The sequence below is a fragment of the Cygnus atratus genome, chromosome 7 (assembly GCF_013377495.2).
Source record: "Cygnus atratus isolate AKBS03 ecotype Queensland, Australia chromosome 7, CAtr_DNAZoo_HiC_assembly, whole genome shotgun sequence".
NCBI lineage: Eukaryota > Metazoa > Chordata > Aves > Anseriformes > Anatidae > Cygnus > Cygnus atratus.
Window position 1 is genome coordinate 15,903,256 of NC_066368.1, and position 23,406 is coordinate 15,926,661.

General features: G+C 33.8%; 1 protein-coding gene across 1 annotated transcript in view; it reads right to left on the minus strand.

Moving 5' to 3' along the window:
- Positions 1 to 6,003: 6,003 nt before the first annotated feature.
- The window catches only part of LOC118243885 (heparan sulfate glucosamine 3-O-sulfotransferase 1-like), a 49,167-nt gene continuing 31,764 nt past the window's right edge, over positions 6,004 to 23,406 (minus strand). The window contains exon 2 of the mRNA XM_035538423.2: positions 6,004 to 7,691. Within this exon, the coding sequence (XP_035394316.1) occupies positions 6,643 to 7,572 (930 nt within the window). The 5' untranslated portion in view covers positions 7,573 to 7,691 and the 3' untranslated portion in view covers positions 6,004 to 6,642. The remainder of the gene's footprint in view (positions 7,692 to 23,406) is intronic.

The window sequence follows — 23,406 nt, forward strand, 5'->3', positions numbered from 1 at the left end:
GATGCATGTGTATGGTTAACTATAGCATATGTTGTTTATGAGCCTTTAATCTTTCTTCACTCAAGGCAGCAATGCACCCCCTGCAGTTTAAAGTGTTCCATCTGTGTCACTTGTCTTTCGGTTGTGGATTTGTGTCTTAGCAGAATATAGAAGAGGTATCTTCAATCTTATGATAGTTGCACAGCATTTCAGGCTGACAGTGCTTCTCAAATCAACAACAAAACCTGTGCATCTATGCTACTAATTTTCAAGAAAGGATAACAAAACAAAAAACAAACAAACAAAACCCACAAACACTAAACTGTTATCAGTTATACAAAATACAAAATTGTTTGCCCGTGGGGAACGTAACAAATAGAAATAGTATTGTTGATTCTGGTATGATAACTCTGTACTTTTATTGCAGTGCAGAAAACTGTTAGTTCTCATCCAATTTGCCTTAGGTTCCGAAGTTTCCAGTTGCTGCAGTATTTGGCCCAAGGATAGCTATAATATGTTGAACCTGTCCTACAATATTGTGGTATTCTCCAGTAAGACGAAATACAGTGTTTTGAAAATGTACATTCACATATGCTGTTAATACCATAATGATTGAAAATGAATTCAGGGATGTACAATAACTACACAAATCCCTGGAGTAGCCTGTTACTTAGTCTTCTGTGTATCATATCAGCTCAGTCATAATTTTCATTTGGAACTGTGCCATATTATGCAAACAAATATTTAGCAGAAGAGGACCTTCGTTGTATGTTTTATTACGTTGTATTTGTCCCTGTCTTATTTTTTCATGTTGAAAGTTTGGATGGTACATTCCAACATGCGTGTATATATATATATATATATATATATTTATATAAAGAAAATGTACAATGGATCAAAATGTTCACATCTAAAGAGTTAAACAATAATAATAAAAAAAAAATCATAGCCATTCCAAGTGGCAAAGGGATTCTTAGTTATCCATGCTTCCCTTATATTACTGCCTTTTGATTTAAACCTATCAGTGCTTTAGATTAACAATGTAAGAGTTTAGAGTAACATTCTTTAGAGTAAGAAAAATGATAACATGGTTGTATTATCTAATGAAGAAAGAGAAAATATAAAAAGATTATTTGTAAAACTGTTATCAGTTACACAAAATACAAAATTGTTTGCCATTGGGAAATGTAACAAATAGAAATAGTATTGTTGATTCTGGTATGATAACTCTGCTCTTTCTATTGCAGTGTGACTCAAACCACCTTTTTATCTTGGAGGAAACAATATAAAAGCAAAGAAATATCCCTTGACAGAAAAGCTCTGTACCACTGGTAAAACGTTTACATTAAGATATTTTTCATTAGTGTTTTTTTTTTTTTTTCTAATGGAAATAAAAGAACATATAATGTAAAAGTGTAAGACCATTTTGCATCAAAAAAATAGACTTCGTAGTATTGGTTACATGTGTTAGCACATAAGACATATTACATATGTACATATTGTATAACATCTATTTTACTGGAAAAGTATGATTTATTTCAGTCTATTTTTAATCCGTTGTATTTTCCCTAATTTGCAGTTTCAACTTCAACATACGTTCATGCTTTGCAGTTCCACTAGTATCTTGGCTTCCAAAGTTCTTTCAGGTATTGTGGTAAGCTCATGTCCCTGTTAATTAACCTCAAAAAAGGACAATTCCTTTATGATCACAGAATGGTACTACAAAGTCTTTATTCACCATTGATTTTAACTTTTAACTTTGTTTTATAAAATAGCAAAACAATTTAGTTAGTCACATTAAAGCAGGAAATAACTGAAGTGGGAACTATTTGTCCAGTAACTAGTTGCTAACTCTTGCTAACGAATAATGTGCTAGGCAAATTATTATTGATTTTAATTCCAATGTGTCTATCTGCTTCTATGATAATATTCAAATTCTTTACGGAACTGAAGGATCAAATCCACAAGTATAGAAAATAATAGTCTATAGGAGCATAATCCTTACTTAAATAATTTAAATTTCTTTTCTCTACAAGGAAATGTTATTCTAACTCTTACTGTAAATTATGCTGGGGGTTGCTTTCTTTTTTTTTAACCATGCTTCTATAAAGCAAAATAATAACTCAGGTTTTTGTTTTTGACCACATAAACAAGAAATAATAAAGATTAAGATGATATTGAAATTTTGTACAACTGACAAAAGCATCTGAACTGACAAAAGCAATAAGCAATTAAGCTTGCTGCAAGCAACCAAAGTTTTACATTTCTTTTTGATGGTCTTTGAAACATGTGAAGACTGAAAACTCTGTATCCAGATGTGCTTCCCTACAGTAGACAATCTAATCTTTCTTCAATACATTTTATAAGATTATCTACTGACTTTTTACCGAAGGGATATTGAAGGTGTTGATTTTGTGTAGCAGCGTTCAATGATTTGTACTATACAGAGTCTATGTTCTCTCTAAAGTTCTCAAAAATACTGCCTATGGGTATTTTTAAAACGTCTCTGCTTTCGGAGGCAAGAAATTCATTAAGAAGAATTGTAAATGCGCTACTAAGGCTATGCAGTGAAAGAGAAGACTTTCAGCACAGGATCTTTGAGCATCTAGATAGATGGGATACAATAAATAAATAAATACATAAATAGATAACAGTCCTCTTTCTAGTAAAATGCTGCTGGGGGAGCGTGATAGAGGAACCTCTCTGATTTCTTTCAACAAGTAATACTAGATTTTTTTTTTGGAGGGGAAAGAAAAAAAACAACTCAAGTTTTTCACCTTTTTTGTTTACAGAGTATGCAGACTTAAAACAACAAAAAAAACCAACTAAGGTTAGACTAATCTAGGAATTTACAAGGGGTTGTTTGCTTTGCAATGTGACAAGGGCTTAACTAACCCAATTATGGCTGCAGTTGCTTGATAGTGCTAGTCTCAGTTATAGTAGATTAAAGTAACCCTAATTATGGCATTTAAGCTAAAAGAGGAAAAGAATGATATTTAACATTAAACCTTAATATTTGTGGAATGCAAAACAATGTCAAAGAGTCACTCAACTCATCTTAATCTCCGCAGTGGTCTTACACATATGACTGTATCTATCTTGTTTCAGATGCTCTCAAGAACCTTTGAAGCAACTGCATGGTCTCTTTCAGCAACCTTCCCACATGAAACTTATTTCTCCAATAGCCTTCCAAGTATGAGATGTAAGTCCTTTGATGACCGCTTTGTTGAAGAATAGTTTATGGTTTATTACTAATTGTGGAAACTCTTAAGATATATTTGTCATTTATTAAATTGAGAACTATCTTGTTAATAATTCATTCAAAGTTATGGTGAGCATGCAGTTCTTTACAAAATTTAACCAGCTCTTAATTCCATACACCAAAAATTGAGTAATTTTATGTAGAAAATAATTTCAGCATTTTATTTTTAAGTATAGCTCAGTGGATATTCTATTAAGTGGATCTGATCCCTGTCCTGAGAGGATGAGAGAAGGAGGGTTATCTTTTGAAGAAAATAAGAATAGAGGCCAGGCCTGCATGAGATATGTTCTTCAGATCACAAAATGGATAATTTTGATTGGAACAGTTTTTGATGCTAAATCATAGTCTACTATATTCACTGAATGCTGTTATGCAGGTTAAGTTGCATCTGTGTAGATCATTTATCAAAAACTTCAGACAAGAATCTTGATTTATGTAAAACAAAACAAAATAGCCAACCCCCCACCAAAATTATTCTATGTGTAATACATGTCTTCTGGTATTAGTAAACTTTAAAATGATCATCGAATTCATTCCACCAGCTGTGTCCTTCCCAAAAATGCTGAGCAGAACTGAAGAGTGCTAATAAATCAAGTAGATATATGCATCATTAATCCATACAGATCATCAATCCTTGAAATGTAAATTCCAGAAAGAGACCTGCATTTTCAAAGATGTATACAGCTTCTGCCAACTGGTATTTCTGCATTCAACTCACTTAGAGATTAGCTGTGAACTTCAGAGAAGAGAAAGACTTGATGCCTGCAAGCATAAATATAGAAAGACATTAGCCTATGAAATTGAATGTGATATACAGATATGTGAAGTCTTCAGTTACTAGCAACTACCTGAAATCTTTGTTAAAGTACACATTGATTGGAAATTAGATTCATTAAAAAAAAAAAGACAAAACCCAACCTTATTCAATACTATTAAAAGGAATAGTCATTGTAAAGAAGAAAAACATGAAAAATATAGCAAGTGTTGGAATGTGTAAGAAACAGACAGAGATGCTGAAAGAAAAACTACAATCTATGATATAAACTACTGGTGTGCTGCTATCCTCAGTCCTGTATTTCTGTATTAATTTCAGTGGACTGGATTTTTTTTCCAATACTGAGATTGAACTGGACAAAGGGAATCTGGATTTTATTATCAGATAAAAATGTTGTGGCCACAAAACACAAAGTGCTGGTCCAATATAAAATCACCCTGCTGATTCAGAATTGTCCAGATTTTTTTTCTGGGTTAAGTTTTAATTTGACAAATGACAAATAAGGTATTGGATTATGCAACTGTAATTATTACAGTTCACCTATCTCCTGCCCTTGTAGAAATGGTATGAGACCAGTGTGAACATCCTGGTCCTTGGCTAATTTGAAAGAAATGCATTCATATTTCCACACCTGATTCAGATCAACTTTGTACTTCTGAGTAGTGCCCAGACCTGATCAATATTAGTGATTAAGAAGCCACAACCTCAGAAAAAGTGGAAGAAATAAATAACACTTTTTTTTAATCCATGGAAACCATAAATTTGCTTAATAATCATATTTCAGAAAGATAATTTCAAAGGTTAATTATATTGTAATGAAAAGTTAACAAAAATTTCTGTCAAATATACAAGTAGCAGAAGAATAAAATTTGCTGTACTATTTTTAACATTTTACGGTTCTTGAAGAAATATTTGATGAAAGCTCTTTCCATGTAATCTGGCTTGGTTTGATTCTGTCCAGCTTCAGTGGAAAGAGACTTCTATGTGCTTAACATCTTAGTAGCCCCCTAATAAAACAGTTAGAAACCTAAAAATTAGTGGTGCGATAGATCCATACCTTTTAGCCCATAAAGTGGAAGACTGAATCCAACATTGGGAACATATCCTGTAGGCTGCACAGTGGCTTAAATAGAAGAACACAGATATTCTGGATCTTCAACAGGATTAGGTGGAATCTGATGCTGAGATGCTTAGAGTGGGCCCACACTACAGCTCACCAGTCCTGAGAAGCTTAAAGAGTAATGCACCTAAAGAATGCTTCTTCAAGGGCGTGCACCAGGATTTCTGGATTGCAAGGTACAATTTCAAACAAGGATATCTGCTTGTATTTCTATATAGTTCTATTTGGCACTCCATTTAACATTTCAAGTTGATTTTCTTCTTTGGTATTGATCTATAATAAAATGGTTAACATGAAGAAGGAGAGCAGACTAGCACAATATTGTCAAACAGAAGGTAATTAAAAGAAAAATTCCTAATGCAGGTGTATAAATGGATGTCATTTTTATATATAAACTATGTCATCCTTAGTAAATGAACACAGTTTGAGATACACAAATATAAAAAGATGTTACTTTTAACTCTAAGCACATCCCATGACCTGCATTAGAAATGACAAAGAATGATTTGAAGAGCAGGCAAATCAATTTCATTTGCTTTTTAACGAGGTTCACTATGCAAATGGAGATATGTAAACCAAAGTTAGGTGAGAAATAGAGTAACTAGTCACAGAATACAAACATGATTAACATTGTAGCATTGATGAAGAGCTGTCTTTTTCATTCAAGACATAACATACAATCAAACATTTGTACAGCTGCTGATATTTTTTTTTGCATTCAAAAATTTATTTTTTTTAGTATACAGTGTAACAGTTTAAATTGAGGTTGTCTGGGTTAATTTCTTTACATTCAGATCTCTCACTTCTTAAAGCTTCTTCAAAGAGTTCATATTCTTCCTTTGTTTGGAGATTTTTATTTTTATTTTTTGCCAACTCAAGATATTAAGATTGTGGCTTAATACAAATGATATACCGACGGGGAGGTTCTAGTTCACCTATTCAAAATCAAGGATGAAATAGATTCCTTTTATTATCAGTAGATTAAGAACTTTGACATATTAACAGAGGATGATTTATTTACTAGAGCCAATATGTATGCTCCTGTTGTAACATACAATTTAATTTGTATGAAAAATTCTAGAACTCAGTGCCACTAGCCTCATACCTGATATAAAAAAATACTAAGAACCAAAAATATGGAACAGTTAGAATAATACCATTTCAAATATGTACATTTTTACACTGTTAGAAGCAGTCATTTTTCCAAAACATCACAAATCTTGTAACAGATATATATCTGAAGTAAGTCCACTGAAGTTAACATATTTGCATGATGGGAAAATGATCAAAATATTATTCTATGATATGACCCAGAGTAATTATACAAATATGTGAAACTTATTTTTCCCAAAACCAAGGCTACCATTTTAATGAGTTAATGGATATCTTATTCCAATGAAGCAAACAGTTCTCTCTGCTTCTATATAACCAGTATGTAAAATTTTCATAATATGAATCTCTAGTTTGTTTCAGGCCCTTTTTAAGAAACATTGATTCCAAAATGCATTAATGCCAGTCAAAAGAATGATTAACCATTCTGTAAAATTTTGCATTGTGCTCTCTGAAGTAAGAATAAAGTTGCTCTAAAACAGTGTTGTTAACAAGAGGATGGGGGCGCCCTTTGGATTCGTGTAAACATCTCTCTCTTCCATCACTTCGAATGCAATAGAATCCTTTAGTTTGGTTAAAATAAAAATTAGAAGACATAATTCGGGAAGGAAGATTTAGAAATTTTTCAACTTTTTGTAATTCAGGAAGAGGGTCCTTGATTAAAGTATTGCCATCCACTATGTGAATCTGATTCAAACTGAAATGTTTAAGCCACTTTTCCATATGAACATCATATAGACTTCTCTGAATAGCCTTGTATTTGGTATTAAGTACTCCATTCTTAATAACAATATCTTCAAAAAGCTGAACAGGCTTGTGGCTTTCTACTCTGTTGTAATATACTTGGGTATAGTCAGATATAACTCTCTCAGTGGGATCTCTTAGAATGAGCAGCAGTTTAATGGAACTATTCATGTCATGAATTCTTTCTGGAGCCTGTGGTGATGTAAAATAGCCTGGTGTTTTCTCAATTGTAATTTGATTTCCGTAAGAAAATGGCATCAGACTCCTATACCAGTCTAATCCTTTCACATAATTTTCATCCCAGTCAAAAAAGTGGACTTCTGTAGCTGCTACTACAATATTAGGATGAATATCCAGCATTTCCAGCAAAGCCCTTGTCCCTCCTTTACGAACTCCTATGATAATTGTCTGAGGTATTCGTCGGCTTGTGCCAGGAGGTCTCACCTGTGCTGAATAGTGTTCGCTTTTATTGCTGAATAATCCTACCTGTGACTTCAGTGTTTCCAACAGTGGCCCATTCTCAACAGGAGCACCCTGAGTATGAGTCAGCAGAAGGTAAGCTGACACCAGTAGGAAGGCCATATGGAGAGGAATAATTAGTTCAAGATAACGTTATGCTTGATTAATGAAAAAATAGGTAGGTAGCTTCTTGAGTTGTTTGGCAGAACCAGCGGTAAACAGACAGCAACTTTCTGAAGCATCTGCAAAATAAAGTAAGACAAATCAGTATTTCTAAACCCTTCACAAATTGTAAATGTAATTTACCATTCAATCCACAAATCTAATCTGCAATTACAACAGAAAATTTATTTCAAAGTTATCTGTTTTCCTGGACTTTATTTCAGAAGAAGGAGAAGGAGAAGGAGGAACAGGAGAAGAAAAAATAGGAAGAGAAGGAAAAGAAGGAGGAGGAGAACAACCACCACCACATTTTTTTTCCTTGACCACAGGTGACCAATGAGGGACACTAAGCTTACAGCAACTTTTATTTCCTTGGGGGAGTACTGAGGCTAAGCAGAACGTTTGAATTGTTTACCACATTTTAAAGTCTTGACCAATATGTGCTTGCTTTGATTTTTTTGATTCTCTTCCTCCCATTTATACCATATCCAATATGGCATTAATAATCATTCCAAAGGATTTTTGAATGTCAGTGCCTTTCCTCAGATTCCCTGATGGAATACCATATACCCAATGGTACTGGATGGTTACATATCCATTTGGTTTCCAGTGAACTCTGTAGCATATGAATAAAAGCTGTTTACTCAGATCTGTATCAAAACACAGATTAAGGCAAAATTTTGGAATCTGAGTCCTTCAGAGCAGAAGACTAATAGTAAGTATTATAAAGCAATAGTGCAGTGCCTTTGTTGGATCAACGTGAAAAAAATCGATACAACGGCGTATTCTTTGCAGCTATCAAAGTGCTGTGTAGTCACTTAAGTGTTGGGAAAATCTTGGCAAAACCAAACATTTAGGTACAATTCTGCATTTTCTCCAAAGCTATGTACAAGAAATAGCTAGATACTTTCTGGTCACCTAAAAATGTTTGCAGGGAAGCAAGGCTGGTTGGAGCTGGAAACGTATTTTCTTAATCCATTTAGTATTCAGTCATGTTAAGGAAGTGATGAATTTTAAACATACTAAAATTTGAAACAAACAAACAAAAAGTTCTAGGCTTTTTTTTTTTTTCTCCCATCCGTGAAAATCTTACAGAAGAAACCCTCATTAAGAAGATTCTTGTCCTATTTCTGAGAAATTACAGCATTTTAAAGTTTGCAGGTTAAATCTATTTCCTTAACATTTTTTCAGTGTGGAAACAAACTATTTCACACAGTGAAGCAGCAGCCAATAAAAATAACTGGTTTTTGATTCTATTTGAATTATGGCTCATATTGTAAAGTAGTCCCAGAAATACTACAGCTTTAGCTCCTTCTTTGGTTCCACTGTCAGTCTCTTTCTTTTTCTGGATATATTGGTCACAGTACTTTGCCTCTTAGAAACAACCTTAAAGAACACAGTCAATTCCCATTTGTCATGGCTCTGAGGAGCACTTAGTGTTTCTATTCAAAAATTGTTTACCTTCAGTCTTACTTTACAGACTTAAAAATGTAATATAAAAACATTTTTGATAATAACAATCCAGGCAAGATTCATTGAATCTATTTTCTAAATCTTATTACAACCTACTCCAGTTTTCTTTATAACTAGGGAATAACTCTTTTTGTAGGCCTGATTGAACTCTAAACTCATACATAGATAGCAAGCATTAACCCTTTAATTTTGAGGCTGCTATTTTAAAAATAAACATTTATTAAATATTGGAAAAGCCCAGGTATAATTGGATTTTTAATCAGAAACTATAAATAAATAAATAATAATCATCAACAACAACAAAAAACTCCTTTACCAACATGAAAGAAAATTTGATTTTAAAAGTCATAGCCTTTTTACTAAGAACTTCACATAGACATTCTGCTTAGGGTTCTCAAGAGCAGGGAATGAAGGAATGCAAGCATTTCTATGGAAAATACAGAATGGAAGAACAGCTACATTTATATCAAAACCATTTGTAGTTATGTTTTCAGAACAACTGCTCTTTTGGATGACAAGTTTGAGAAACAATAAATGTGCTATTTAGAGCTGCTGAGGAATCAAAATGCATTTTGCTATAAGTGACAGCTAATGTCTGTTGATTTTGAAGAGCCCTCATAGTCTATACAATGCTGAACATGCAATTTGAGGCATCAAAACCTGGATGATGCCAAAAATATTGGCCTTCAAATTTCATGCATGTTTGCAAGCAGTGCCTCTGTTATATAAATTCTGGTCATTTGGTGAATTCAGAATTAGCTGATTCACAAGGTTCCTAAACTGTCTATCTAGAGTAAGGATAAGGCTACACATAAGATGTTGTTGGAAACAATTCCTCTCTTATCTGATGTAGGAGTATATGGCAATATTACCACTTTCCTGGCCTATGTTCCTAGTAGGCTGGGATTTGGGATTGTGGCACAAGGCACGAGGGAACAGCTAATCTTTCTTTTAACCTGTTTCAAAACTTCAGTATTAAGTTACATTCTAATAATCTTAATTATTAAATTAAAATTCTTTCAGGAAGATTTAGGAATTGTTTTTGTAAATCCCTTACAAGTGTTTTCAACTTATCTTTCCTGTGCTTATCTACACGCATACATAAGATTACAAGTGCTTTGAAATAAAGGCAAGACCAGCCTGAACATCAGACAACCAAGCATTGTGTCTTGCACATACCAAGGAGTAGACATATAGCTCATTATCCAGTTTAAATTCAAGAGCTATCCCATCTTGAAACAGTTCCATAAACTGATTTTTAACACACATATTAGGCATTTTTGATAAACCAGAAAAAATAATTTTAGAGTTATTGAAATATTTATATGAACATATATGTAATATAGGAAATATGTTCACATTCATTGATTTTTATTTTATTTAAAAACACAAATCATAAATACTGTTTATTCCTATAACTGATGGTTATCTGATTTCATTCACCAAAGAATCAGGCACAATACTGTCTCAGAGAAAACTGGAAGCTGAATAAGAAATTTGTACTTGGAACTAAGGGAAGTTTGGTTTTCCAAAATATTTTGAGGTTTGCATGTAATATAAGTGAGTGTCTGTTTAATTTACCATCTGAAATCAGTAGTTTTCTATAAGACGCACTTAGAAACCAAGTAACAGAAGAGATCTTATATTTTCTGATCACCAAAGTATTAGTAATATTTTTGAAAACAATTACGTCAGTTTAACCTATTTTCAATTAATTAGTTGTTTTATATAATGGAAATTTCTTAGACTCATTGCTAGAACAAAACCTTACCAAGGAAATATTACCAGAAATAATTGAATTCAGAATGTGCTGCAAAGCTGGTGCCTAAATAGAACAAAATTGCCTTTGGGAGCAATTCCATCAGAACAACATTCCAGCTTCAGCCTAAGAGATTTGATTGATTTTGATGAAGCTCTAAGATGTTAGATCCTGTGGTTAGGTTATAATTGCTACGTAAATGTAAAAAGGATTTAAACATGATTTATCAAATATAATCGGAAGGTAATTTGAATAATTTTTGTGTTGCTTTTCTGTCTTTATGCAATTAAATGCACATTTTTAGAAGATATGAACTGCTTTATGTAATGAAAACAATATATATTACATTGAAGCACTGTGTACTCTGAATCTCAAAATATTCCTATTAGCTATATGGAACACAACTGAAAAATTAACCTCATGATACATGACCAGAATTACAGTGCCTTACTGCTTCTCCCCCCTCCCCCCCTCCTTTTTTTTTTGGTAGTTTCATGTTGCTTAGTAACATAAGGAACATCAACAGATACGATACTTAAGCAGATATGAAGCTCAGAAAGAAATTCATGCTGCAAAGAGAACTATTTAAATACATAATAACTTGGGCTTTTGTTGTTTTATTTTTTTAAAGCCTTAGACTAGACTAAAGAAGCCAATATGCTAGCTGAAAAATCATTTTAATGTTGCAGAAATGTTCTAAAGACCCTTAACTTCTGCACTCTATTATACAAAAATCTAAGCAGCTTATGATTTACCTTGCTTCAGGGTAAAATGCAACATCATAGGGTAAACGTAACTATATTATTATTACTCATTTATAATATTATTAATTTCTAATACTACTTCCCACTGCCTGTAATACTCTCACTTGGAGAATTTCACAGCACTTTATATTAATTAATTGTCTGTACCTTATTAAGGTACCATTCTCATCTTACAGGAAATTGCAACTGAGCAACATATAGTCAGTTCAGGAGTGCAAATGCTTTGGAAACTCAGGGTTAATGTGATCTGCTCAAGGTCATACAAAAGTATGTCTAACCAAGAACAAGCCTGGAAACCCGGGCTTCCAATTCCCCTTCCATTTCCAACTTTGTACTATTTCATGGCAGTCGCTCACATCTCTTACAGTAACTTATACTTGGGAAACATGCAGAACTGAAAACCAAAGTGATTCCTCAGTGCTTCAGCATAAGATTGGAGCATGAACTCAGGATTTTATTGTTTCAAGACATATTTATGCAAAAATACTGTTTATTACTGAAAGCTGTAACAAGCAGAGGCAGTCAGAAAAATATAACAAAACACCAGTTTTTGTCTTGAATTTAAAAACATTTGGGGGGTTAATAAAAAACATACTGCTTTTCCTGTTTATTTCTGTTAGATATCTCATCCCAACAAAGAGATCAGCTACTGAGAAGAGTGCAAGTTAGTCATTTTAAGACTTGCTGGCACACAAAAATTTGTAACAGCTGTATTATACTTCTGTAATTAAGAGCATCTCTGTCAATATATGTTGACAATATATATATATAAAAAAAAAGCTATAGCAGCCTGACTAATCACAACTAGAGGTCATGTAAGGTGAACTGCTTTGGCAATTAAAAAAAATAAATCATAGCGTGATGACAGTTATGGCAGTGTAAAGTATCTATATACAGACTGGCTTTATGTAATAAGTAACTCTAAGTTAACGACAACTACCTACCACTACAACAAGAACATAATTAAGTTTTCAAATTTATTAAACTGGATTTTTTTTTTTTGCCTTTTGGTAAAAGTAGAGCTAGTTACATAGCAAAATAGATGCAAATCTGCTCTCAGCATAGTTTATACATATTTTAAAAAACTGGCGAATAAATAATCCCGTGCATATGGGATGCATTGCCTAATATAATCCAGTACCAATTTATTCCAATCCAATAAAGGAATGACTAAATCTATTATTACTTCTAATATTTCATTGCTAAGACAGTCATTGAAAGTCCTTTTTATAATACCTAAATTCTACTTTATAGAATAATTTGAGAAATAATATATATTAAAAAAAAAAAACACTCGACACATGGATGAAATGAAAGTATCCTCTTTAGTATGAAGTGAAACCAAAGTTCAGCCATTTCTACCCCCACAGGTCAGATATGTCTAGACTGAGTTCAGAAGACAATGAGGGCATAGAAATGTATTCTGTGTGAAGTGTGAAGAATATTTAACATTTTGAAAAATTTTCCTACATAGAAACAATTATGAGTAGACAATTTAATAGATGCAGTGCAATCACCTTAGGTTTGTGTTAGAATGAAATTAGCAAGAAATAGCTACAATTTAATATGTGCAGAGCTGTATCCTGAAAGCGTCACTGTGATCTGATTCAGAAGAATCCCAGATAAAGAAATACATTTTTGTACATATAAGACTTGAAGTAGAAGCTTTCACAGGGCTTGATGTTACAAAACCTCATGCAATTCTAACATTGTCACATTTCTGCAAGAATGCAGAATTCTTTTCCAGAGTTGTTTAAAATGGAATGCAAGTTTATGGCCTTTTAAAAAGAACACAATCTCATTTTTAGTTTTGCAATCAAATTCCAATCAAAGAGAACTTTATATAGGCTCAGGCTTCTATGGTGGAATTTTGTCTCAGCTCTCACTAAAAATATATTAGTGTAATCTGGTTAAGCTTGGATGACTACCAAGGGTATTGAATAGCAAAGTACATTTCCATTCCACACAATTTCAGTCTTAAAGCTCACATGTTAAAATTAGAGTGTATAAGTAAACAGAGTACTTTTACAAACATTGTTTTCTTTAAATGTGCTTAAATATGTCTTTCAAGGTATTAAAAAGAAATCCAAAATATACTGAAAATAACTACAAGAACAACTATTTTTATGACAGGTGGCCATTTAGGCTGGGGACAGACTTTTGGGTTAGAGGTGTTACCATCTAAAGACATGATTATACCATTATTATGCTCTTATTATGTTTATCATTGACCAATAGCTGGATTTACCGTTCTTCATCTCTGCTGCAAAGAATTGTTCAAGTGCTCCATTGTTTCCTCTCCTAGCAGGAAAGGCTATCTGTTTGGACAGTATTGGTAACCCACGTAAAATCTGCTGTTTATGTTATTCATGCAATTTCTCCTAACTCAGTCCAAATGAGTTAAATTATTTTAACAGTTTAAATAGCACCACTAATCTTACTCCTTTTACTGAACATAGCCAGAAAGCAAACATGCAGGTAGATGAATTGGCTAATACAGGAGAAGGGGCACATCTGGTGGAAGAAAAAGCACCTCTAGTTGTAAAGAAAACTTCTGCCCAAGATCTAAAGTGAAAAATACCATTTCCAAAATCATTTCAGTCAACAAATTGAGTTTGGACTCTACATACAGCTTTATACAGGAATGAATCAGTCAAATAATTTACAAAAGTCAGTATGAGACATGGCACTTCACCCCAAAAAGCATTTGCTCAGCTACCCTTACATTTTAAGAGTTGCCTATGCAAATTAACTTAGTTAAGTTTTGCATCAGCTTCATTAGGAGGCTTGCCTTTAGCTTTTCCTGAAGGAAAAGCTAAAGCTGCAAAAAAACAAAGCATTTGAATTATGTGCAAACTCATCAGTGTCGTTTTCCTCTCTCTCTCTCTCTTTTTTTTTTTTTTTCTTTTTTTGTCTCAGGAAAGCAAACCAACCAAAATTACCCTACAATTGTACCCAGATACAGCCAGGCCGAGAAATGTATGAAAGGAATGTTAAGACCAAGAACTTGTACAATAAATGCTACAGAACAGATGGAGATTTGACAATAGATGGGCCAGTACAATAAATGAATGGAAAAAAATATATACATTGGCATTAGAGAGAGGCATTTGAAAGCACTAGATAGGTGAACCTGAATTCAATATCCCATCATTACAGATAAAACTGTAAGGTATAACCTTACACTACCTCAACTATTCCATGAAACTAAAGAAGTGCGAAAGGAGATTTATCGGCACATGATAACCATTTATCTTCAGAAAGAGCATGAAATTATTCTGCCACATGTTTACTCTATACTCCACTGCCAGATTAATGGTAATAACAAAATCATGTTCCCATTGTCATTACTGGGCTTTACCAAAAATCTTTCAGGGGATGTTAGTCAGTTTCCATGGGTATACACAGCTTTGACAAGAAAAGTACCTTCCACATCTGTCGTGGAAAATATCTAATGCAAACTGGAGAAAGCAAGAAAGGTTGAGTAAAATAACACCTAAGGCCTTGCAGCTTTGCAACAGAGTTTCAACTTGAGTTCCACTGGGCTCTGGTTATGCCAAGAGTAGAAGACTAAGAAAGAACAAAAAGGACCACAGATCCCAGAAACAAATAAACGTTGCAATAATTCATATTACTGATAAAGAATGCTAACGTTTTTGTATGGACTTAACGTATTTTGATCGCTTTCATTTTACTCAAACTATAGATGTATTTTTAAACAGGAGATGCACTAAGACACCTTTCCCAAAAGGGGTACTTCGTAAAAAACATGATCCCACAGTCTGTCACAGAATGCTGTTGTAACTTCCAGAAATGAAAGAGTCTAATGGTGTCTCTATAAGCTTCAACACAAAAACATAAACTATCCCAAAGAAAGACAAAGAAATTAACATTTTCAAGTCCTAATATCAGCAATGAATTTCTTTGGATGAAGCTTTTACAAATGAAATTGCAGTTTTGTAACAGCCGACAGTTACTATCTTTCGGAGTGAAAATAAGAATAAAACAGAAAATAGGTATTTGGTGGCTAAAGATAGGAGCTGCAAAATAACATCAATTGGCTGCAGGCTTCACTTCTACCAGGTACACAGACTATAATGGATTTAAAGAAAAGCTAAGAAAGGCTAGCATAAACTATAAACACATTAAATCATTGGCAGGTGATATTAGCAGATACGAGTTTTGAAAAATTTTGCTTCCCTAAGGCTAGCATAATGTTTTCTAATTCCTATTTCTGATAACTCAAGATAGAAAATTGCCTGATGATAATATGACTGCAAATTTATAGCAGTACCTTATATACAGTAATATATCCAGGAAAAATAATCTATTTCTGTGCTAAATAAACTTTTTACAGATGTAGCCTACAAAATTATATTTTATGATATCTTTGAAAATATCATAATCAACTACCCACATAATAAAACCATCCACATAAAGGTTACTGAATTATAATTTCATAAAGGCCCCTCTATAAAACTGGGCACAGTCTAAGCATGCCGCTAAACATAGATAAAATAAATTCTGTTTCTATTAAGATATAAAATATAGATAGTGGTCAGATTAATACCGATGACAAGGCCAATTTTATGTGTCTAATCACTCTACATATCACATTGGCATATTTCAAATGGAATCACATTATCAATTTATTGAATTAAACTTACATTTGTAATTGTTAATTATGCATCAGGGCTAATACAAACAGAAGTAACAAAGACCCCATGCCAGGCCTTCAGCCAAATAAGCAGTAACTGCATAATTATAAAATGATAACTAGCTGATAACTAGCTTCTGTGTTCATTTCTACAGATCTTACTATGACAAAACTTCAACTTCTCTATCTCTGTTCTAATTCTTAGAATATTATTCATTTACCCACTTCCATTGTCACAAAGAAAACCTTGATAGTTTAGGAATTCAAATTAGAATGAATTTGCTGCAGATTTATGAGACCTGTCTTTCATAGGAAAAGATTCCTCAGAACGTGAGAGATGACAGCAGAAGCATTCACTAGGGAAACAAAGCTCTATGTTGTATGAAACAGCAAATTCCTACAGAACATCCATGTCAAATAGATGACCTAGAACCTCTGTTACACTCTCATGTCAGAGCACAGCTTCCTGTGATTATAAAAACAACAACAATAAACACTTGCTAATCTGAACTGGTGGGGATTCTGAAGCACTACAACTTCAGGGACTTTAAAAAGGGAAAACTGTCTCACAGGAGAGCTTTTTCTGGGCAGAACTTGTCAATATTATTCCTTGAGTTCTTAGCACAGCTCCAATGCAGGGTGAGAACACTCCAGACAGTACTTAACAGATGCTGGCAGCTGAACTGGGAGCTACCCAGGGCAGCCAGGAATGCTGTGGCAAGTTAGCCAGGGAGAGAGGACACAATGCAGGAGGCTCATGGGCCAGGAGGCTCCTTTGTTCCCACCTTGAACTCTCTCCCAAGGTTAAACACTTCAGCCATGTATGCCCCTTTGTAGCTTACCTACTCTTATATATACTTAGATCTGTTACCTACTCTTACCTACCCTCTAGTATCTTACCTACTCTTTTTAGTAACTTCTCAGGAAAGTTTACCAAGGCTCTGGCATTAGTCTTTGGGAACCAGTAAAGTTACATGATGCTGACTGATAACAATGTCTGTATTGGGTCTTGTATAATTGCTGTATAGCCCCTATTATACAAGGCATAAAATAAACTGATCCTTCCCTTATAATAAGTTATACTTCCCCCAAATCAGCAGATTTGAGACCTTCTGATGTCAAACTCAGACATGAAGATAAACTAATTTCTTGGATCAGGAATATATTGAAAAGCGCAGGAGTATAGTGAGCTGAGAATTCACCCACAGTAGAACAAAGCAGCTGAAAAGCCCATCAGAGTTGAAATGATCTGGCCTTGTAAATGTTGGCTGAACAATGTTTAAGAAATGCTTCATAAGTGCATGAAACCAAAGGACATATTTATTTTTCTGACTATAGCTAGTTCTTAAGTCCTTGGTATTTTAAAAAGTTTTTAGTTAACTCAGGATCATGAAAAATGCCACAGAGAAAAATAAAACACATCCCATAGGAGTAATTTTTTTTATTTATTTTTTATGAGTGACTATAAAACAGACATTGTGAGGAAATATAAAGAAGCTGAAAACATAAGTCATTAAGATAATTGATTTAAAGCTGAAAATCTAATTTTGAAATGTTGGTCCTGATAAGAGGCAAGATCAAGACAATGGTAAGGGACAAAAGGCCCGAGTATTAAAGCCTGATGAAATAATAATGACCTGCCAAACTAAGAAACAAACCCAATTCACAGTGAATTTAGGTATGCTTAGAGACTTTGAACATCAGAAAATCAAAGATTATATGAAAAAATATCCACAGTCTACCTTTCCTCAAAGTAAACATACAGAACTTGAAGTCAGAGATCACATAAAGCAACTGCCTAACAATTCTTAAAACTGATTACTACAGAAGGTAGTGAAGAGGAAAAACTCTTGTCATACTGGTAAGCAAATCCCTGATAACAAAGGAGAAGTTAAATGCAATAGCATTATAGAGAGAAGATACAGAATAGGCAAACACATTGGAAAACAAACAAACATAATACTCTTTTTGAATAAAAACTCGATTAATGCCTTCAACACAGATACTCATTATCAAGTTACATGCATGTCCAACCCAGCAGGCAGCTGTAGAGACGTAGGAATGAAAGCAATTGAGGGCTCATTTGAAAATGCCTAATAACCAGAACACAACACAGCAAATAGGCCAGCTGTGCCAAACTCAAGCTTCTTTGGCACTGCTCCTCATACTAAAGCAGAGGGTGAAAGATGACGGTCATTGAGTCACTGGCCTAAAAACACAGATTAAGTACAAAACAGATTATTTTCTGGATAACGAAGACAAGCAGAAATCCTTTGCTTTTTACCAGACATGTTCCCACTGCTGAAGTAATATATTAAAATACAGTAAAAGAATACTTACCACTGAAAGTCTGAGAGCAGATAGCTAATATCAAACATTTCCTATGTTTATCACCAGGATTTCTGAGATTTAGTAGGGGCTCCATCTGACTGTATTTTGCACTTCTCAGTTCAGAAAGACAGAATTTAGAAAAGCTTCTTGGCCATCCTAGTCTTATAAACTCTAATGTACAGGATGAACCTGTAGGCATGTCAATACCTCAACTGAAGTCAAAATATTAAAGATATCCAAATGTATGACAAAAACTCTTAAGCTTCAGTGGAAAACAAAGCAAATCCTTCTCTTTCCCCTCGGTCCAGCCAGTTATTATGACAACTTCTCTGTGCAAAAAGAATCTCTGCATTTTAAGCTTAAGGCAGCTTAAAGTATGCCCACAAAAACATTTTCTTTGGTTGTGCTCTAAACCTGAAAAGCCAGGGGAAAAATAACTGCAGTACCACTGCATCAAATAGCATGGTTAATTCAAGCAGAACACGTTCCCTGCCATACAGCATCACTTCTCCCCTATAGCTCAGTGCTACTTTGCACCCAAATAACCCATCCACACTCTTCATTTAATGCTGCTTCACATCAAATCAGCTAAAACTTCTCAGAAAGGCTCTTTGATGGCTGACAGCGCCTACAGCAATTCTTTGGAGCCTCTAAGCTCTGTCTGTCAATTTCCACCTGGGTCTTTAAGGTAAAAATCATATTTAGGAGCCATCACAAACATTCAAGATCTGGACTTTAAGACTTCAAATTTGTGAGACTTGTGACAAATGGTAAGAGTTTGTCACATTAGAAGCTCTAAGTAGAAGAAGCCACAATAGATTTGGTCAGAGACTGAATCAGAGCATGTTAAGATTCCCTCCCAGATTCAACCATTGTGTTTGCTGACGATAATGATAAACTTAATAATTAGTACTTTTCTATCTGAAACAGTAGCATTAAAAATCTGCTGTACCTAGACATATTATAATGTCCTTTTAACAGTTTCTCCTCAAGTTTCAAAGATGTTGTCAGTATTCTGGTAGTTGGCAAGGTGTTTGAAACAGTAATAGAGGAGAAAAAGGCAGAGGTAGGAAGGGTCTCTGACACATTTTCCATAATTAACTGTATATTAATTAGAGCAATAAACGGTCAGAATGTTCAAAGTCATTCTGTTACCAGTGGGTAGGTTGTACAACACATGTACTTTACATCATTATAAAACCTTTACTTTTCAGATATTCAAAAGATACTGCGTAACAGCAGAATGGTATTACATTGCCACAACACTGGGACAATTCCTCAAGGATCAGTACCTTAGTATGTCATCAAGACAAAAAGTACTTTCATTATCTCTCATTCTCAATCTCCCTCTCAGGCTCTCTCCCTCCTAATGAAGTCAGGAATGGCATTCCACAGAAACAAACTAACAAAAGCACAATTTTTTGTTATTTCAGTTCCAGACTGACAAAAGATCTTTGCTTTCTGTAGGAGGAGGTAATCAATGTTGTGATCTATCATTGCTGTTTTATAGCCACAATTAAAATGGAACTCCTTTTTAGAAAAAACTTTTCCTTTTAGAAAACTCCTTTTTAGAAAAGAATGCTTTTCTTACTGTATAGTTTACAACCCACGCGTTCCATGCTGTTCTAGTCCATTTATTTTTTTCCTCAGGAAACTTAAAACAAGTTGAGTACCAGTCCTCATTTCTCTTTTACTTGTTCTCCATTACCACCAAGGCATTGTTATATAAAGCAAGATTGTGGGTGTTTGTATGTGATGGTATTAAACATAAAATACACAACTTGCATATCCAGTTCCTAGTTTCTTCTGCCCCATAAACACACTTGTCAGCCTCTATGCATGGTGCAATTTAAAAAAAATAAAAATAAATAAAAATCCCACTGTATTTTAACTCTAAGTACATTTTTTTTTCCAATTTTCAATGCATACCAAATTTTTCTGGAGGGTTGACAGAAATATTTTCAGTAGGCTTTCTGGGGCATCCTTTGTCAATAGTTTAGCAGTTACTTTAAACCTTTTGAAAGCTGAAACCAGGACAAGAACAAATAATAATATCTGAATACCAGTTAATTTGCAGGTCCAGTGTGATTCATAGAAAACAAACAAACAAACAGAAAGTGAAGCACCAAACCAACACTTTCAAATCAGATTGCCTAAAAGAACATAAAATCAGAAACAGGTTCTGTTGCCTTTACTCACAGTGAATAAAGTACTGTTTTATTCCATTAATAAAATGGAGTTGGATAGTGCTGAATGTAAGACAAGAGAATCTTAATTCCCTACATAAAGGGTGATGTAAACTTAAAAGCTATTGAGCATTTGTAGTTTTTGTGTCTCAAGGATGGCTGAGAACTCAACTGAAGGTCAGCTGTTTTTAGACACAGACACATCCATTTTCAAGCTCAGCAAGATATAAGAAACATACCAGAGTATGTGTAATTATTCTCTGGCAAACATTTGCAGGCTACCTATTTGCAGCTGTTGATACATGTCAAAGCTTTGCACTGTTTCAGAAGAATTTAAAAAACAAACAAACAACAACAAAAAACAACAAAACCAACCAACCAAAAAAAAAACAAAAAACAAAAAACAAAATACAAACATGCAGCATTTCATAAAGATTAGTATGAAATTTATTTAGGGTAAGGATATTTGCTGAAATACCAAAATACCAGCATTACTTATCATATCTTATCTGTCCTTCTCGTGCTCTCAGCTTTTAGTATCCCACTGCTTGGTCATTTATACATAAAGTCGTTTGTACAACACATTCATAATACTATTTCCTCCCAGTCCCATTTATGAAAAATATATACTTCTATGTAAAGCAACATCATGTTTAATTTTGTGGCAGTAAAGGACTTTTTTTTTTTTTATGCATTCTGATTATAAATGTTCTGTCCTCTTACCTTAAAAATGTCTCCACAGGGGAAAATAAATCTGGATTTAAAATTTAATTTGGAACTATAAAATACAGAATAGTTATTTCTGTTTATAGCATGCTAAAAAAGGTAATGCAAGTAAGCAGTGTAAGCTACCGGTTATTGATGCTAGCTCTGTTTTAAAGCAATGGTAATAGCTTTTCATCTCAGGAGAAGACAGTGTTTCTTCTGTAAGCTACGAATTGTATATATTATTTTACATTTTTTAATGCTGAATTTTAATCTTAGACATGTAGTTTGGTATTTCTTAGTTGAAATATTTTCACACTCATGTTCCGCTTACTCTTTACAGTATCAATCAATATAAATACATTTCAAGCTAAAACAGCATTAATATTAAAAGCAGGTTAAATTTCTTCTAGAACCTTTCTGTCCAGGGGGAAAGTCTGACATGGATGCACTCAGAAAGCTGTCACACCTACTGATGCCTTAAAGGGAATTCTAGCCAAAAGAAAAACTGAGTTAGTCTGAGTTTATAGACAATGATTACACTTCAGAGCAAATTTTTGAGATCAGAATTAAGTTGTTAGAATTAAAGAACATTGCAGTATGTGCATGAGAAAGAAAGGATTCAGTTATTAAATGTGCAAGAATCAATTCCTATGCTATGAAGCTTACCAATATTATACAAGAAATTAGAGAGTAGCATGTCAAAAACATTCATAAAATGCAACTAAATTTCCCTGACATTAAAAAGTGACTGATATAATTGTGGGTCACAGTCTGAGAATATTTCAGAAATCAGATTTCAGTGAAATTGAAAAGTAGCATGAGAAATAAATCATGAAGTCCAATCCATTCCATAAATCTGTTTTATAGATCTTCTGTGCTCTTAAGTATGTAAGAGAAATTGGATGTGAAGTATTTTAAATTATAACATGTAACCAAGCACTGCTAAGCTGGTAGTGAAAGAGGAAAGGAGTAATGCAATGAAAATTATGAAAGCAAAAAATTATGCATCCATAGACAAAAAATATTATTAATAATTGTAATGACCAGAGTTAGATTCTATATTTGTGCAATATGGAACATATGTATAGACAGAATATATATATGTACACACAGGACACAGACAAAGAAAAAACAGTGAGGCAATAATATAAAATAATGCAGCTGGATTCAAGAATTTAGATTACTTGGGTTCATGAGAAATACAGCTGATGCTGATAAATGTAGATTATAAAAAATTATTGCAAACAGATAAATGTGTATACACTGGAAATATGAATGGCTGCCCAAGCACAGAAGAACATGGACTTGTTACAACATATCAAACTCTAGGAAAATATAAATTCTACTACAGTTCAGAAAGGTAGGAAGGGAAAAGGTATCACAGTTGTTCTTGAAGTGGAGACTGAAAGAATCTGAGTTCAATCTCTATGCTTTCCTGTGGGGGCTGGAGCAAACATACCTTAGACAGTGATGCCATATCAAAGTGAGATAGAATTTGAACTTACAGTTGATAACATGCTCTGCAAGTACAGCAACCATCCTCACACTCTAAAACTTTCCACATGGGGAATCAGAGCTCAGCAGCTAAGGTGTTTTAAAATATACACCTGAGCCTCCTTACAGTAATTTCCCCTTGAAGACAAGCCTTGAGGGTGAACTTTTTCAGAAGCATTTACACCAGTCCTTAATAGATTAGTCCCATAGATGTCAGTCATACAATAATTAGTAGCAAAGTTATGACAATCTAAACTTTTTGAAACATCCCCCTCTTACATACCTTGTGCTCTTCAGAATTACACTTCTCACCTTGCAGTGGCATTGCAAAAGCAAAAACACATACTTTGAATGTCCAGGTGATGGAAAGGTGAAGACATACCATAAAAGGGATTCCTTAAGATTGAGTTGTATTGCTACAGT